Source organism: Hibiscus syriacus, unplaced genomic scaffold (assembly GCF_006381635.1).
Source record: "Hibiscus syriacus cultivar Baekdansim isolate YM2019G1 unplaced genomic scaffold, ASM638163v2 tig00111621_pilon, whole genome shotgun sequence".
NCBI lineage: Eukaryota > Viridiplantae > Streptophyta > Magnoliopsida > Malvales > Malvaceae > Hibiscus > Hibiscus syriacus.
Genome location: NW_024063138.1, coordinates 596,782 through 613,978, shown reverse-complemented (window position 1 = coordinate 613,978; position 17,197 = coordinate 596,782). Strand labels below are relative to the sequence as shown.

The 17,197-nt window shown below is 34.8% G+C and overlaps 1 protein-coding gene and 1 long non-coding RNA gene across 2 annotated transcripts; one reads left to right on the top strand and one right to left on the bottom strand.

The window, feature by feature from the left end:
* Positions 1-562: 562 nt before the first annotated feature.
* On the top strand, positions 563-1,694 carry LOC120165986 (nudix hydrolase 4-like). The gene is made up of 4 exons (XM_039175406.1): positions 563-777; positions 1,042-1,234; positions 1,319-1,447; positions 1,535-1,694. The coding sequence occupies exons 1-4, from the start codon at positions 593-595 to the stop codon at positions 1,637-1,639; spliced, it is 612 nt and encodes a 203-aa protein (XP_039031337.1). The 5' UTR covers positions 563-592; the 3' UTR covers positions 1,640-1,694.
* Positions 584-16,191, bottom strand: LOC120165987. The gene is made up of 4 exons (XR_005519880.1): positions 16,181-16,191; positions 13,106-13,111; positions 6,551-6,556; positions 584-839 (listed from the first exon to the last, which is right to left on the bottom strand). It is a non-coding gene; the product is annotated as an uncharacterized LOC120165987 (long non-coding RNA).
* Between the last annotated feature and the right edge of the window lie 1,006 nt (positions 16,192-17,197).

Sequence of the window (17,197 nt, the reverse complement as noted above, 5' to 3'; positions counted from 1 at the left end):
TTCAAGTCGATTCGAGGTTATGAAATTACAACTCAAAGTTAATTTGAGTCGAATTTTTTCGAGTCGAGTCTTAAAAATTAATTTTTTGAGTAGAGTTGGATTTTACTCACCCCTAACGTCAACATCACCATTAACTTTTTAACGGTGACTTTATTTTATCTTATAGTGACACATTTGCATCATCATTAAATTTTTAAGACGTATGTCTAAAATGAAATTAAAATGTATAACATTAGATAATGATTTTCTTTTAAAAATATCTAAAAGATTATAACGTAAATGTACAAATAGTTGGATGATTAAATAGTAATTTACGCTTTTAAAATTTACAACTAGGATATGACTTTTGGCAACAAAATAATGCGTAAGTTTTATGGAGGCCTTCGTTTCTCCTTCCTTCGTCTCCCTCCCCCACACCCTCTACAAAAGAAGTTAAAAAGAGTGCCTGACGCGGTTCAATTTCACATAACATCTAAAGATTGCAAAATTCTAGATATAGATATAGATATAGAGTGTGAATTTGGCCAACACAAAACGTCTAAAACTCTGCACTATCCTTTTATTTTTGGAAAATTTTCTCTTATCTGAAGCCATGGGAGGAATCTCGGGCTTTCTTATGAAGTTTCCCACTTTGCTCCACTCTTTGCTTTCTCTCCTTGAAAGAATCACTGTGAAATTGCCTATGCCAATTGAGAAATTGGTTCATCGTGTTTCTTATCCTCGCACCGGCAGGCACTTGCAGCGCTATGATAACAGAGGCTTTCGATTAGTTGTTGGGTAATTATTCTTTCTTTCTTTCTTTCATTGATTCTTTTAAATATGCTGCGAACGAGAATGATCTAAAGAAACCCAAACCCTACTTCCCTTTTCTATTGGTTTGATTTTTGGTAAATTATGTTTCCAATTGATTTAATGAAATTCTGACACTGGCTTGGTTAGGTCTATTTCCAGTAGATGAATAATTAAATTTTGACTAATTTTCCTTCTTGGGTTCTTTGGATGTAATCTTTTTTTTTCTGATTAAATATTTTGTTTGTGCAGCTGCATTCCGTACAGATACAAGACACCGGAAGAAGCAAATTCAATTGATGATGCCATTGAAGTTGTTGTAATTAATGCACAGAATGGTAAAGGACTGTTATTCCCCAAAGGCGGTTGGGAGAAGGATGAATCCATGGAAGAAGCAGCCATTAGAGAGACGATCGAGGAAGCCGGTGTCCTCGGCGAGATCGAAGTTAGCATCTATACCATGCGTTCTTCAAGTTTAACATCTTCATTGCAATGCTTGTAGTTTCTTATTCGGGTGTTTATTTTGCAGTGTAAATTGGGTAAATGGTCTTACAAGAGCAAAAGGCAGAGTATATTCCATGAAGGCCACATGTTTCCTTTGCTTGTCAAGCAAGAGTTAGATCAATGGCCCGAGAAAAATATCAGAAAACGGGAATGGGTATGTATTTCGCTGAAAAAACAAGGAAAATCAAATAGCATTTCTTTGATTGAGATGTAATAATCATACGGTGTTGTTATTTTGCAGGTGTCGGTGTCGAAAGCTAGAGAGGAATGTCCTCATTTGTGGATGAAAGAAGCCTTGGAAGAGTTGGTTTGCCGTCAGCGGCAGCCGAAGGAGGGAGGTAAGTGAATCAGCTTGCAAGTAGCAACAATGGAGTTAGTTGTTTGACTTTATGAGATTAGGAAAAAGGGAAGAGTGTAAATAGCAAGGTGTTAGATCAAACATTTAATTCTTTGAGTAGGTTTTGATTCATTCATTCATTCATTTTGGATCAAAATTTTGAAATTCATTCTTTCATTTCAGTATATTTCCGGTATTAATGCATACAATCTGCGTTTGGTCCATCTACTGTAGGTATGTTGGTAAGTCTAAAGAAATTGTCCAAATGTGCCATACAATTAATATGAACATGCTGGTGCTACACCAGAACACGAAAACAATAGTGCTTCAAACTCATGAAAATTCTCATTGTAGAACATGGTAGGGACACTCTCATGTGCTCGTAACCAACTCATCAACTGGAAAATTGATTCACTAAAGATATGTTAGCCACCATCATCTCCTTATCGCTATGAATATGCATGTATATATATATATATATATATATACATTGACGGAATTTGGTGATAAAGTTTGGGGGCAACTTAAAATTTAAAAAAAATTAGAGGTTTAAATTAAAATGTTAAACATTTTAAAGGGTTCAATTTAGGGTCTAACTAGAATTTTTGAAATTTTGAGATGCTTAATGAGAATTTTTAAAAATTATGGGAGGATTTTAATTAAGAATATTCAAAACATTAAAAGATTAATATAAATCTCCCAAAAATTTGTGTGTGCCAAAATAAATATTTTGAAAATTTTAAAGGTTTAAATTATAATTTTTAATTTTTTTTGAGACGTGGCCCCAAATAGCCTCCATTGTGTTCCACCACTTTATATATAATTCGAATACCAGGATTGTGAGGTGTATAAGCATCAAATATAAAATGATTGGGAGTAGTTATCTTTAAACAAATATTGTCTTATACTTACCCTAGATTAATAGAAAAAACATATTTCTTATTCTCATTCTTTGACCTTGAAACTTTTCCAAGTTATTTTAGATATAATGTCAAAAAATATATCTTTAAAATATTGACTCGAATTTTATTTTAGGATAAAAAATGTCACTATTTTTTAATGTTAATCGTTTGTTGGCAAAGGATTTTCATCAACGGAGAAGTCTTTTTATCCCGAAATAAAACGTTGTAGGTTAAAATGTTTCGAAGAAAGAATAATGAGCAAAATAACTATTTTATTATACGTTGGGAGTATTTTTTTCATATAATTTTTTAAAATCTCTCAACCTAAGCTATTAAAGGATCAAATAATATCTCATTACTATCCTTTCAAATTATATATGAATTTCATTATTTACAATACGGCCTTCGTTCTTACTATTTATATACATTATCGTTACATAAGTTTTTCAGTAAACTTTGGGTAAATCATCTATTTGGTCCACCATATATTGAACCTTATAAAATTCTTGAAATAATTGGTTATCTATCCTAGCATTTGGAGCTACCATATTTCTATGTTGAAGAGATATGATCAAATCCATGTCATGATATAAAGAGATTGAAATCAAACAGAAACTAATCTATAAAAAGAACATGTAAAAATAGTAGCTTGTGAAATTAAGGAGCTAAGGATGTATTGTATTTATAGTTTATGGTTTTAAGTCTTAGAATGATTTAATTTTAGAATTTTAAGCTTTAAGATTTCATGTTTACTTTAGAATTTAATATTTAGGATTGAAATAGACTGATTTTATAAAATAAAATTTATATAATTTATGTATAAAATAATAATTCATATTTAAAATAATAAAAATAGTTATTGAATAATAAAGGACAAACGCACTCTATTTAGTTATTGTTATTTTAATTTAGATTTGAAGTAATTTCACTTTATTTAATTGATGTGGAGTTTGAGCTGAATAAAATTAATAATTATTTTATTTTATCACAACCAAATTATATACTAATGTTGTCCGCATGCAACTTTATTCTTTCTTTCTTTTTTAATTTTTTAATTTTAAACCATCATTCATTTAATCGTCCATCAGCAAATATAATAGCAGCAATGCATACACCAACCCAATGAACTTGGTGGTAAAGGAAATGCTCATATTTTTTGAGGTCTTGGGTTCGAGTATCATAAATGTTAGGGGTATGAGCGTTCAATGTCAAATGATTGAGAATTATCTTTGAACACATATTACCTTGTATTTATCCAAAATTAATGGGAAAAAATATCAGCAATACATTAAGGAGGTAAAGTAGACTAGCGTAGCGGGTAACATAAGAAACACATAAAATTTAAAAATTCATAATACATAATCTATAAACAAAAATTAATGATTTGAAGTTAGTTTTAAGGATAAATATTTTGATATATATAGTAAAATTTATTTCCATAAAAGACATTAAAAATATTAATATCTATTGTGATTTTTTACTTCGAATCTCATATTGACAAATTAATAAAAGTATTGAACGAGTAGATAATTTTTTTTCTCATGAGTTATTTGCCCTTTTCTCTCTGTCTCGTGACACGCCTAGGGTTTTGCCCTTCTAGTTTTTACTTTTTCTTTTGTTTTTTTTATTAGTTCACTATTTTTTTTATTCTCAATTCGAGTGATTATTTTGCTCTATTGCTATGGGGGATATCGAACAGCATCTGGATGGGCTATACTTAAAGGATAAAGAGGATATTGCGTTACCCATTACTCTTGGCGAAAAGGATTCTGGGATCTCCTACGAGAACTGCTTTGTGGGATTTTTTCTTACTTCCAATATGATAAACGTACAGGTGATGAGGACCACCTTGGCTAATGTTATTATCATGTTAGTTGATGCGGATCGGATTGCGATGAAGGGACCAAAAGATGGGAACTAAAGTACCCAATCAGCGGTATTTCTATTACGAAGTTGGGAGAAAGGAGATTCCTGCTTTGTTTTAATCGTGTTATTGATACGGATCAGATTGAGATGAATAGACCATGGTACTTTAATTCCCATCTTTTGGTCCTACAAAGGATTGGAGCGGACTAAGATCCAATGTTAGTTCCCTTACAAACAGTGAACTTTTGGCTTCAGATTGTTGACTTGCCGGTGGGGTTTGTCTCTGAGGGTGACGCAAAACAATTGGGTGATTTTATTGGAAATATTTTTTCCTATGATGCTTCGGTTATATCTTTGGGATATAGGGGACGTATCAAGGCTCATATACGGATAGACATTCGTTATCCGCTAAAAAGAAAGAAGAAGTTGGTACTACTGAATGGAAAGCATACTTATGCACTGTTTCAATATGATAAGCTTCGATTATTTTGCTTCTTGTGTGGTAAACTCAGACACGGGGAAAGATTTTCCTCGATCCATACTGAAGGATAAGAAAGATTATGAGTTTCAGTGGGATGTCTCATTGCATGCTCCTCCGAGACAGAGAGGCATCACAACCAGCCTTTGGTTAAGGGATGAGGAAGGAATGAGTGATTCAGTTAAGTCGGATTTGGCTGCGAGTGGATCTAGTGTTGTTGGGGGGGACGTGGCAGAACAAACCTAATTGGAGGTTAATGGGGAGGTGTCTTGGCCTATGTATATAGGAAGTTCTCGTGCTATGCTAATAGGAAGGACATTCAGTTTGATAAAATGGCTCAAATGTCGTCCATGGATATTGTTATGACAGGGGAGAAGGAAAAGTTCTCACTTGGATATTGTTATGACAACTCTCGTGCTATGATAATAGGATGGACATTCAGGTTGATAAAATGGCTCAAATGTCGTCCATGGATATTGTTAAGACAAGAGAGAAGGAAAATTTCCCGCTTGGAAAAGCTGACAGGAAAAGCTGACAGTTCAAAACGCCAGCGTCAATCTCCGACGCCTGGGGCTAGCTTACAAGGTTCGATTGTGAATGGTGATAACAAACTTGTAACCCCTACATCCGGTCTATGTGCTTCGACTAAGTCTAGCGGATTACATTAAAGATTCTGAAAGGAATTTTACCTAAAACCTTATTCAATAATTTAAAATCATATTACAAATGACATTTATATAAAAGTATATAATAATTAACTATAAAAACTAAATTCGTAAATATAAAACATGAAATAAACCATATAAAATATTACATGAAATAAATTCGAAGCATCGAAAATCAAATATCAGTAACAAAAGCAGAATTTGTCATAAAACGATAAATATTTCAAAAATAAGGTACATGTCACTATAATTAAAAACAGTTCAGAAGACAGAATATTACAACAAAATATTCTGAACTAAATGTACCAATCCTCCAAGTGCCTGAGACGGAGTGTCTAATCCGAGAGTATCTGAAAGGGGTCAAGCAGTTTGAAAAGTGAGCTAGAGGCTCAGTGTGTCCCAACAGTGCAGAAATAAAAACATACAATTATGATTTTTAAAACCAGTACAGATCACAATCATTAAAACATCTTAGGAGTTTTTAAATTAAAAACTCTGCATCGTCCTCCAACTGAACGCCATGTGAAGATCCCCAGAAATGCACAACCTAAGGGAGTACCTTGGGGCCTGCGAGCCTACACAAGACAATTCTCGGGGCCACTAAGGCTTACCCAAGAAAATTCTCAAGGCCGCAAAGCCTACCCAAGGCTCAACTTAGGTCCATAAGGAATTATCAATCGGTGTTGAACTTATCCGAGGAATTACCAACAGCGACTGAACATGCCAGAGTCTTCATACCAGAACCCAGAGTACACCGTAGAAAACATTTTTCAGACGGTAACCAGTAGTAACAGTAATTCAGAGTTCAGACAGATCATCGGTTTAGTAAACCAGTATCCATAAATCATAAGACGGGCAATCATACTTTACATTTCAGTAAATCCAGAATCAGATAAATCATTCAATAGACAAATCAAATCAAACATTGTATTTCAAATCAGAGAAACCAATCATGTGCACATGAGATTTCAAACATATATTTAAAACATTTATTCTGCACATAAGGAACATACCTCTATAATAGGGTCAGTCCGGAAGATCTATCGAGCACCAGTTTCACTAGGCTCTTCGAATGAACGGGAACCTAAGCCATATCAGAACAAGAATATATTCAGAATAATATTTTAAACAGAATAACTAACAGGGTTTTAGAACTATACGAGTATTCACGGCTTCTCGTGGACGAGCGGATCGGGAGGAACCGGGTTGAGCAGTGAAACAGTCAGGAGATCCTCGAGTACCTTTAACATAACTATAATTAGTCCTTGACCATTCAGTTCAATTAACTAAATTAAAACACTTAGATAAATATGAATTTTTCAGGTTTACAGGCTAATTCGGAGGTTTTCGGTTTTGAATTTGGTAAAACAGACTTTGGAATCGGACTCAGGATGTCGAAAAATGTCAGAATATGTATACCCGGACAAAATCAACGGTCGTTTAATGGCCGGTCAACGCTGGTCAAAGTTATGGTCAACGGTGGTCAACAGTAAACAATCAACTTTTGCAAAAATAGCACCCTTACAGAAATTAATTACGTATTAGGCACCTTTTAAAAATATTTACAAAAATAACACCTAATAGAAATTAATTACGTATTAGGCACCCTTTTAAAAATATTTACAAAAATAGCACCAAATAGAAATTAATTACGTATTTGGCACCCTTTTAAAAATATTTACAAAAATAACACCATAACTGAAATTAATTACGTATTAGTCATCCTTTTAAAACTATTTACAAAAATACCACCATAACCGAAATTAATTACGTATTAGTCACTCTTTTAAAACTATTTACAAAAATACCACCATAATCGAAATTAATTACGTATTAGTCACTCTTTTAATACTATTTACAAAAATACCACTATAACGGAAATTAATTACGTATCAGCCACTCTTTTAAAACTATTTATCAACAATATAAACCAACACCAACTATAATATATTTTCAATCTAAAACATTGAAATATTATCTAAATTAAACGTTCTGACTTTACCTATGGCAGATGGACGAAATGTAAATGTCAACGCAACCCACCTACTGGGTTTTGATCGGAAGGCTACGAGGAGTCTGAAATCGGGGTGGTGAAACAAGACGGTCATTGAAATGGTCGAAATCGATAAAATTAAAATGACGATCGGGGTTTTGGGTGTCGATTTCCCTTCTCGATTCAACCTAACTATGACCGATTTCGAAACTAAGTTAGTCGGGGTTAGACCAATGGTCGCTGCTGAGTCTGAAGAACACGATAATGCACCCCACCGCCGATCGGAGGAGACAGGCCGAATGATGTCGAGAGTGAGCTTAATGAAAAAAAATCAGTTTTGGGTTCACTACACGGGGAGAGGGTATTTTTACAGAAATAATAGGTTATCACCCAATATTTAATATAAACCACCATCTCTTGTTTTGAATAAAAAATTACAACATGGGATGGTGGATAGGCCATTGTCTACTAAAGATTTTTTTAAAGGTTTAAAATCCCATGAATCCCATTATTATATCTTAGTGCTATATAATATAATTATGTTATAATATTGTGGCAATTATGGGGTGTGATAATTCTCCCCCTCTAAAAGAAATTTTGTCCTTGAAATTCATCAGAAACGGATTAGAAACTGAGATTAGGTCTCTGATAGATCCTTTATTTGACAAAGCTAATTTGACAATATCAAAATATCTTAATAGACTCAGAGCGGAAACATGGTCTCAGTGCCTTAATCCAAAGTCTTAGGGTCTTATGTTATGAAACTCGGGTATAGAAAGAGGGTTGTTAAAAATGTATGGCATGAAACAGAATTAACAATAAATATACCTGCAGAAGTATTGAACTCAAATCGATCACCGGAACTTCGGGTAGCGTAAACAAGAGCAAGCTTTCGAGCCTCAGAAGCATCTGGTCTTCTACTCTGCGATCTGGCTCTACTGTCAACCCTAGAAACAGATCTGGAAGTCCTACCCTGACTATGACTAATATCTGAAGTCTGAACAGAGGCCTGAGAACATATAGGAGTTTGAACAGGTGTCTGATCGACAGGAGCTGGATATGGACAATTTCTCAAGAAATGCTTGCTAGATCCACAACGAAAACAGGTACCCATCTTCTTACGACACTCTCCTCCGTGTTGATTTCCACAGAACTCACAACTCAATTTCATAGTGGAATATACAGAATCCTCTCGACTAGCTACAATATGTGGAGGGGATGCAGGCCTCGAATCAGACCGACTCATCTGATGAGGAACAGTACGAGATCTTTTATCAGGGCGTGTAAAAGGTGCAGACTGACCAGAAGGCTTCCTAGATCGTTCTAGACCTACTCTATCACTGTCAGGTGCAGAAGCCTCGACTTCCTCCACGTCTTTTGCTCTCCCAACTACAATATTGTATATCTCGTCCTGATGAGTAACTACCTGGCGACGTAACTCGAATTGAAGTCCATGAGTAAACTTTCGGCATCTATCTCTCTCGGTAGGTACCAGACTGAATCCATACTTCAACAATTTCAAGAACTCAATCTCGTACTCAGAAACGATCATAACTCCCTGAACCAAGTCTTGAAACTGCTGTTGTCTCTGAGTTAAATAACGCTCTCCTAGGAAACGACTCCTAAAGCGCTCTCTAAAGAAATCTCAGGTCAAACGATTGGTCTGAACACTACTAACCGCTGACTCCCATCAGGTGTGAGCATTCCCATCCAACATAGAAATTGCTCCTAAATAATGTTGATGCAGATCTAAACCTAACTGATCCATGCGTCGCTCAGTATCACTAAGCCAATCCTCAGCCTTAGTCGGATCTCCACCAGTAAGGCCACTAAACGTCCTGACTCCATTTGCAAAAAGGGCCTGAGAGATAGAAACCTCGGGTACAACGCCAGCAGTTCTGACAGCTCCCTGAATCATCTGAAGAAATTGTCTACCAAAATTCTCATCTAATACAACTCTGCTGGACTCATGCTCAGTACTAGTAGCTCTTCTTATCGGAGCAGTCATGCTAATACCAGAGGCAGAAGGCAAATTCGTCGAGGTAATTGGAGCAGGATCATTTATCGGAGGTTGAGGATCTATACGTATCTCATCTACCGGGTCTGCAAATCTAGCCACTCTGTCGCGACCACGGCTAGTTCGACGACCACGTCTAGTACTCATCTTGGTGGATCTCGAGTTTACTACAGAAGATAAAACCTAGGATTAGATAGGCACTTGGAGTCTCGAATACAATTAAAATCGTAAAAACTTTGTGACATAACCTTACTGACTTGTTTTGTAAAACATTTCAAACCGTATTTTCAGTTTGGACTCTTTCACTGTCCGAGATTTAAAAACCAAAAGCTCTGATACCAATTAAATGTAACCACCTATACCCAGCCTATGCGTTTCGGCTAAGTCTAACAGATTACATTAAAGATTCTGAAAGGCATTTTTCCAAAAACCTTATTTAATAATTTAAAATCATATTACAAATTACCTTTATATAAAAGTATATAATAATTAACTATAAAAACTAAATTCATAAATATAAAATATGAAAAAGACCAGATAAAATATTACATGAAATAAATCTGTACCATCGAAAATCAAATATCAGTAACAAAAGTAGAATTCGTCATAAAACGATAAATACTTTAAAAATAAGGTACATGTCACCATAATTAAAAATAATTCAGAAGACAGAATATTACAACAAAATACTCTGAACTAAATGTACCAATCCTCCAAGTGCCTGATACGGAGTGTCTAATCCGAGAGTATCTGAAACGGGTAAAACAGTTTGAAAAGTGAGCTAGAGGCTCAGTGTGTCCCAACAGTGCAGAAATAAAAACATACAGTTATGATTTTTAAAACCAGTAAATATCACAATCATTAAAACATCTTAGGAGTTTTTAATTTAAAAACTCTGCATCGTCCTCCAACCGAACGCCATGTGTAGATCCCTAGAAATGCACAACCTAAGGGAGTACTTTGGGGCCTGCGAGCCTACCCAAGATAATTCTCGGGGCCAATAAGGCTTACCTTATAAAATTCTCAGGACCGTAAAGCCTACCCAAGGCTCAACTTAGGTCCATAAGGAATTACCAATCGGTGTTGAACCTATCCGAGGAATTACCAACAGCGACTGAACCTGCCATAGTCTTATACCAAAACCCAGAATACCCTGTAGAAAACATTTTTCAGACAGTAACCAGTAATAACAGTAATTCAGAGTTCAGACAGATCATCAGTTCAGTAAACCAGTATCCATAAATCATAAGTCGGACAATCATACTTTACATTTCAGTAAATCCAGAATCAGATAAATCATTCAGTAGATAAATCAGATCAAACAGTGTATTTCAAATCAGAGAAAACAATCATGTGCACATGAGATTTCAAACAGATATTTAAAACATTTATTATGCACATAAGGAACACACCTTGATAATAGGGTCAGTCCGGAAGATCTATCGAGCACCAACTTAACTAGGTTCTTCGACTAAACGGAAACCTAAGCCATATCAGAACAGGATTATATTCGGAATAATATTCTAAACAGAATAACTAACAGGGTTTTAGAACTATACGAGTATTCACGGCTTCACATGGACGAGCGGATCGGGAGGAACCGGGTCGAGTAGTGAAACAGTCAAGAGATCCCTGAGTACCTTTAACATAACTATAATTAGTCCTTGATCATTCAGTTAAATTAACAAAATTAAAACACTTAGATAAATATGAATTTTTTAGGTTTACGGGCTAATTCGGAGACTTTCGGTTTTGAGTTTGGTAAAACGGACTTCGTATTCGGACTCAGGACGTCGAACAATGTCAGAATATGTATACCCAGACAAAATCAACGGTCGTTTAATGGCCGTTCAACGGTGATCAACAGTAAACAGTCAACTTTTACAAAAATATCACCCTTACAAAAATTAATTACGTATTAGGCACCCTTTTAAAAAAAAATTTACAAAAATAGCACCTAACAGAAATTAATTACGTATTAGGCACCCTTTTAAAAATATTTACAAAAATAACACCATAACCGAAATTAATAATGTAATAGTTACCTTTTAAAGCTATTTACAAAAATACTACCATAACCGAAATTAATTATGTATTAGTCACTCTTTTAAAACGATTTACAAAAATACCACCATAACCGAAATTAATTACGTATTAGTCATTCTTTTAATATTATTTACAAAAATACCACTATAACCAAAATTAATTACGTATCAAACACTCTTTTAAAACTATTTATCAACAATATAAACCAACACCAACTATAATATGTTTTCAATCTAAAACACTGAAATATTATATAAATAAACTTTCTGACTTTAAATATTGCGGACACGACGAAACGTAAATGTCAACGCAACCCACCTACTGGGTTTTGATCAGAAGGCTACGAGGAGTCCGAAATCGGGGCGGTGAAACAAGACGGTCATTGAAATGGTCGAAATCGATAAATTTAAAATAACGATCGGGGTCTTGGGTGTCAATTTCCCTTCTCGATTCGACCTAACTGTGATCGATTTTGGAACTGAGTTAGTTGGGGTTGGACCAATGGTCGCTGCTGAGTCTGAAGAACACGATAGTGCACCCCACCAGCGATCGGAGGAGACAGGCCGAATGATGTTGAGAGTGAGCTTAATGAAAAAAATGAGTTTTGGGTTCACTACACGGGGAGAGGGTATTTTTGTAGAAATAATGGGTTATCACCCAATATTTAATATAAACCACCATATCTTGTTTTGAATAAAAAAAAATTACAACATGGGATGGTGGATAGGCCATTGTCTTCCACTAATGATTTTTTTAAAGGTTTAAAATCCCATGAATCTCATTATTATATCTTAGTGCTATATGATATAATTATTTTATAATATTGTGGCAATTTATAGGGTGTGACAAAACTACCAGCGACAGGCCAGTCGAACCCAATGAAATTCCTAAGTTGGAACGCTCGGGGTTTGGCAAAGCCTCCGGCGGTAGGGCGGCTCTAGCACTTGCTGCGAGACAATAACCCATATGTAGTTTTTTTATTGAAGCAAAACTACAGAAATTCAGAATAGAAAGTGTAAGAAGATCGTGTGTTTATGTGAATGGTATCGATGTTAATGCTCGAGGTAATTGTGGTAGTTTGTGTTTGACCTGGAAATATGATTGTGATGTTCGGTTACGCTCTTTCTCGAACATGCACATAGATGTGCTCATTACGGACATGGATGATGGAGTTTCTTAGCGATGTATTGGGTTCTACGGAGCTCTTGAAAATAAAAACGTCATGTCTTGGAATTTGTAGAGACATCTGGATGATACTCCTAATGTGTCATGGTTGGTCATAGGGGATTTTACTGAGATTTTATTTTCCACTGAGAAGAAAGGTGGTTAAGATCGCAACAGTTGGCAAATAGAGGATTTTCAAAAAGCGCTTGAAGATTGAGGACTTGAAGATATTGGATACAGTGGAGTTTGGTAAACTTAGGAGAGAGGGCGTCGAATTGAAATTGATATTCTTGAACGTTTGGATAGGAGTGTCGCGAATTCAGAGTTGTGGGAAATCTTTCCACAATTTTCTCTTTCGCATCTAGTGCATTCTATGTCTGACCATTGCCCGATTCTTCTAAATATTGTCCAATGAATTCCTACAGATATGCGCCATTATTTTCAATTCGAGGCTTGTCTCCTTGAGGAACATGCGAACCTGAAGTTTGAAAGTTGTGGGAGGCCTTTTCGGGGACGATTCATGATAGACTGGAGTATGCTCGACATGGGCTTAAAGATTGGATCAAAGAATTGAGAAGAGACAAGCGGCTTACTGAGAAAACGTTTTGAAGAGCTCATGGAACTTTCTCCTTCTACCCCTGTGATTGATGAGATTATTGATGTGCGGCTCAATCTGAATTTTTAGATTGATAAATCTGAATTTTATTGGGAGCAACGAGCAAGAATTAAGAGTGACTAAAATGTAAAGTTTGGAAACTTTGTACTTAATTTTGAAATAAGTTAAAAGTTCAATGACTTAAGTAAAGAATTTTAATGTTGGATTAAATAGCAAAGATGGATGAATTAAAGGGGTATTTTTGGTCTTTTCAGCTTAAAGGATATTTTTGTTTCCTTTATTAAGAGTGAAATACGTGGAATTGGGGGAGATTTCTGGAAACCTTTCTCCTCTTGCTCTCTTCTTATCGTAAGCTCCACGAAAAAGGTAAGTTTAGTTTCAGCTAGTTAATTCTTGAATCTTTGAGTTGGGTTTTATTCTTTGGGTGTTATATAAGCTTAGGGAAAACTTATATAAGCTTAAAACATCAAGAATGAAGATATATAAAGGAAATTGTATTAAGGGTGTATAAATGAATTATTGATATAAAGAGGTTTTTGAAGTTTTATTGATGAATTTGACTTGTCATTAGAAGGATTAAGAAGCTTGAAGCATTAGAATTGAATTTAGAACACATGGAAAGTTTGATGAAATTCTTTGATTCAAGAGTTATAGTGAGATATTAAAGATAATGAAGTGTTATAGTATTTAAAGAGGGTTTACGTATGTGTAGTTAAGTTTAAAGGGCTAAAAGGAGGTTATATAAGAAGAATTAAGTAAAGTGTTGGAAATTTTTGGGCTAAGAAACATTTTTTGGGTAAGGGGGTATCGGTACCTGTTAAGTAGGTACCGATACCACAAGGCAAATTATGAGGAATTGATTCATGGGGTATCGATACCTGTATGAATAGTATCGATACCTATGTGGAGGGTATCGATACCCGGGGAACTTCGAAGCTAATTTTGGTATCGGTGCCCTAGCATAGAGGTATCGGTACCATGGGGGTGGTACCGATACCACTTAAGTTAGAAAATTGGAATTGGGGTTTTAATTAGTTAATATTGATATGAATCGTATTAAGTAATTCGAATCTCGACATTCATTAAATTGCGTATTTGTGTAGATATAGATCGAGAGCAACGTTCGGTCAAGTTTACAAGTAATAGTCATCGAGAAGAGATAAGGGATCAATATTGACTAGTGAAGTCAGGTGAGTGCATCTTATTTTATAGGATTATATGGAAATTGGACTTGTGATAAGTCTATTTCCGATAGTTATAATGCATGAAGTCTTGATTATAAGTATGTGAATGACATGAAATGTATGTAAGCTTTATTATATGAGGTGATATGTTCTTGTATGTGATATGTGGTTTATGTGAGTATAAAAGATAAGTCATGTGATAAGATCTATGCGATCTATGAAAATGAAAATATATGTCTATGAAGAGTCATAAGAGAACAAATATAAGTCATATGATAATGAAATATAAGACTACGTGAATATATGGTTATGAGATAAAATATGTAATAATAGGAGAATATGATGAAAGTGAATTCATGAGAAACGATAGAAACTAGGTAAACATGTGTAAAGGTTATATGAATAATAAAAACATGAGTTGGACAAGTACATAGTGGTATGATTATTTATGAGAATTAGTATAATAGAGTTATATGATTTAAGGAGAATTGAAGAAAACTAAATAAGATTGAATTATAGAATGAAATGGGAATAGTATATCAATTAGGAAACTTGAATAAAAAGTGATGATACGAACATATAAGATAAGTTATATGCTAAAGATCTATGGAGCTATATGAGAATACATGTTTATATGATATATGTTAAGTGTCCATGATATATGTGAACACATAATAATATGATATAAGTTATGTGATACTAAATTATGAATTATATGATATGACATTGTGAACATATGAGAAAGGATATAAGAGATAATGTGTTATGTGGTTTATGTGATATATGTGATTTATGGGAAATATATGTGAACATGATATAGAAATGATATACATGTCATATGAACACATGAGAAATGTTATAAGCTAAGTGATATATGAATATGAAATCATATGAAAAGTGACATGTACATGTGAATATGTGAAATGATATAAATAATAATCATGCCAATGTTATGTTTCAAGAGGGCTAGAGGTATAGTTGGCATGCCAAGAGTCGAGGGTTACCTATGTTCTTCGGGACATATGGACAAGATTACCTATGTCCTTCGGGACATATGGACAGGTTACCTATTTTCTTCGGGACATATGGATAGGTCCTTCGGGACACATGCATAGGTCCTTCAGGATACATTTCGCATGCCACTCAGTGGACCCTTATACGAGCCGTGGTGATAGCATATGTGTGCACAACCTCAAAGCACTCGCATACCTTAAGTTTTCACATGTGTACATGGGCTAATAAAGAGATAAAATAAATAAACTTGGCATGATGTTATGTGTGTCCTTGAGAAATGATATGTGCATTATATGATGCATAAGTTGTTATGATATGAAAGGTATTATGTAAATCATATGAAATTTCATGCATTGTTTATTAGTTAGAATTTCGTTATAAGTTTTATATGCCTCACTAAGTCATCAACTTAGCGTGAGAGTGTTTCACACGTAGGTTTAGGAAAGCAAGAAGAGAAACTAAGAGGAGCAAGACAGGTCAGCGTCTCCTTTACGAAGTTCAGATCAGAAAAGAAATGTATATGATTATGTATTTTGTTATATTGAATATAGTTGGCATGTACTAATAGAATTGAGTTGAATATGCTCTGATATGTTTTGTAAAACCAATTGATTTTAAATAAATGAAAAGTAATCATTTTCTTGAATTAAGAATTTGAATTTTAGTCATTTGTAAAGAAAACATTTGAAAAGTTAATGTGACACCTCATACTCGTATTCGGGTCATATACGAGTTGGGGGTATTACAGGTAGGGCAACCCTCTTAGTCTGTATTTATTCCTCATTTGTAGCGAGGCCTTATTCTCGCTTATTCGCCAATACATTGTGGAGATGACTTGTTAGGGGTTAAAATAAATTGGTACGCCCCATTATTCTCACATCTAATGTTTGCAAATTATTGCCTTATTTTTGGTAAAGCAATGGCCTTGTATACCGTAACGATAGAAGAGATCCTTCAAATATATGGGCAAAGTTCTAGGCAATTGCTAAATTTTGATAAATCCGGGCTATTTTTCAGCACAAATGTTGTGGATGGTAATCGAATTGATGTGCGAAGAATCTTAGGGGTCTCTAGTTCCTTGAATCCAGAGAAATATTTGGGATTGTGAGCCTTAGTGGGACAAAACAAGAAAAAAAGTCTTTACTTATTTCAAGGAACGCATTATAGCATGGGTCAATTCATGGAGTATTCGGAGTTTATCCCATGGGGTAAATAGGTGTTTATCAAGTCGATTTTGCAAGCGATCCCTATTTTTGCTATGAATTGTTTCCTCTTGCCTAAAAGTTTATGTAGCGAGCTAGAAGGTCTACTAGCTTGTTTTTGTGGCAAAATTTCGCAAAGAAGAAAGGCATTCACTGGTGCTCTTAGAAAGATCTTTACGATTTAAAGAAAAATGGAGGGATGGGTTTCTGAGATTTATCAAAGTTCAAAGTTTCTTTATTGGACAAGCAAGGTTGGAAGCTTCTTACATCCCCTAATACATTATCATGTAGGTTGATACGATCTAAATATTTTCCATCCTCTGATTATTTTTGTTGCACGGTTAAGGTTGAATCCCTCATATGTTTGGCACGATATTTGGAGGGATCGAGGATTATTAGATATGGGCACCCGATGGGGGG

Bases quoted from the DNA above. Each gene is read 5' to 3' on its own strand.
- LOC120165986 (XM_039175406.1), top strand. From the start codon at position 593: ATGGGAGGAATCTCGGGCTTTCTTATGAAGTTTCCCACTTTGCTCCAC. The intron at 778-1,041 runs GTAATTATTCTT...TTGTTTGTGCAG, and splicing joins GGCTTTCGATTAGTTGTTGG to CTGCATTCCGTACAGATACA. The intron at 1,448-1,534 runs GTATGTATTTCG...GTTATTTTGCAG, and splicing joins ATATCAGAAAACGGGAATGG to GTGTCGGTGTCGAAAGCTAG.